The sequence below is a fragment of the Metarhizium robertsii genome (genome assembly GCF_000187425.2).
Source record: "Metarhizium robertsii ARSEF 23 chromosome Unknown MAA_Scf_75, whole genome shotgun sequence".
NCBI classification, from domain to species: Eukaryota; Fungi; Ascomycota; class Sordariomycetes; order Hypocreales; family Clavicipitaceae; genus Metarhizium; species Metarhizium robertsii.
In genome coordinates, this window is record NW_011942221.1 from 1 (window position 1) to 2,082 (window position 2,082).

General features: G+C 48.1%; 1 protein-coding gene across 1 annotated transcript; it reads right to left on the minus strand.

Annotated features, from left to right (window-relative positions):
* Positions 1 to 709: 709 nt before the first annotated feature.
* MAA_10562 (uncharacterized protein) lies at positions 710 to 2,047 on the minus strand (the record flags this gene model as incomplete). The annotated part of the gene is made up of 1 exon (XM_007828560.1): positions 710 to 2,047. The coding sequence occupies one exon, from the start codon at positions 2,045 to 2,047 to the stop codon at positions 710 to 712; it is 1,338 nt and encodes a 445-aa protein (XP_007826751.1).
* Between the last annotated feature and the right edge of the window lie 35 nt (positions 2,048 to 2,082).

Genomic DNA, 2,082 nt, shown 5'->3' on the forward strand with positions numbered 1-2,082 from the left:
CCGAATGCCGCAGCCACAAGTCGCTACATGTACCCGCGCCATGCCCCACTTATTTGGAATCATCTGTAGATGTGTGTCAGAAATACGGTGGCACAATATCACTGCAAAAATCTATTCTTCAAAGTAAAGTTGAGTTCGTTGTTCTTCTTCTTTAAAACTAGAAGAATTTCATCATAAATAAGGACCGTCAGAATCCTGCTGCCTGCAAGGCAGCAGCATACTGAATGGTAGGTGGTAGCACACAGTGCGATTCAGCGCCACAAATCCGACACTTCCCTAGCTGCTGGCTGAACATCCCGGTGGTTGGCCAGCCATTGTACGGTTGGACTGTGAAGGCAACGACGAGGTGGAGTCCCACCTTTATGACGGCAGTGGATGGATGGAACTTTCCGCAAGCTCGCACTAGACATGCTCGCGCCCTCTAAAAGGCTGAGTACGTTGTGAATATCCTTCCACAAGCAGCGATATCCGAGCGGCAACCGCGGAGTCCATACGAAGAAGGCATGTCCTTGCGAGTGATGATCGGGACACCGATTTCGACACCTATTTGCGCCACACACCGATTCTTGGCAGTGGCTTGGTAGGCGCCTGCATAATGAATAACTTGTCATTTTTTTTATTCCTCGGATAATTCTCCAGCAATACAATCAGCGCCTTCAGCGCAGCTACACTCGATTTCATGTGATCCCGCAATTGTCTGGCAATATCGTCATCTCCTTCGCTTCATCTCCTGCGAATCGTCATCCATCAATGCGGCGTAGAAACCACTTTGAGCTCGTCGTCGCTTGCTTCTGATCTCACCGGCAACCGCTGGAGGTGCTGTAGATGATGGTGGTCGTAGAATTGGGGATTCAGTTTGAGACTGTGGCAGCGCTACAGTAGTCTCTTCATCCGACGCCTCAGAATTAGCCCCAGATGATGATGATACTATTACCGTAAGCTGCGTATCGCCCTGATCGACATTCACGACGATAGTACTGCCCTGGCTTGGCTGTCGCTGTGATAGTATCACATCGTCTCGAGACTGGGCATTTGCTTCTCGTTGTACTCGTTGTGAATCGCGTTCTTGCTGTTCTAAAGCGGTAAGTAGTCGTCCGGTCCTTGTAGCTTCTCGTCGACCAATTGCTCGTCGATTAGGTAGTGCTTCCGGCGCAGATATTGGAATAGCTCCAATTGCCCTACAATTAGAAGCAATTGCTTCACCTCTACCAGCCAGGGCAAGTAATTGCTGCTCGAATTTATCTCTTTCCTCTCCGTCGAACTCATCGCGTAGCTGTACTAGTTTTTGAAGCGCACTTTCTACCCTAGCTCGCTTCGGTGAGATAATGAGCGGTGTAATTGACTCATATGATGGCGCCCATTCTCGAGATCTGTGTACGTGACCAGCAAGCCAATATCTAGGGTGAACCAGTGACCTAGGTAGAGGTATTCCTGTATCATACGCTTTCCAGAGATCATGATAGCAGGGTAGAAGCCACTGCTCTCGCATAACACACCGACAAGGCCTAGATTCTATATCCTCACCATCACCAATAAGCCTTTTGAGCTTAACCCACTGCTGATCAATCAAGGATATTGCGTATAAGCTGACTGTGCCAGTAAGAAGTTGGAATGCGCGTCGGTCGACACCGACAGCCTTCTCTGTCAAGGATCTATCCTCTTCTTCCATCATCTCATTATAGAAGTCTCGATTCCAATCAGCAATACCTGCAGCAGATGCTGCAATACTCATATGACCGTGTGTGACCTGATGAATGAGTCTATTTTGAGACTCAACTGTCTGACTTGCTCGACATCCAAGGTTAGTATACTGCTTAGTATAGGCGACGACAAATCGAGACTCCTTCGTCTGCCAGTTGTCCGCGATATACTGACGATCTTCTGGCTGTAAGGAATTAATTAACAACGTCCTATTCGCCTCAAGGTCTTCAAACGTGTATGAGTAGACATAGTCCTTGACCAATTGTCTTAATCCTGCTACTCCCTTACTCTCGTCGCCATCAATGTCCTCCCTAGTATACTGATGATCACTAAACCAACGTATCATCGCGTTTTGTGCGTGTGTCAGATTTGTGGCGCTGA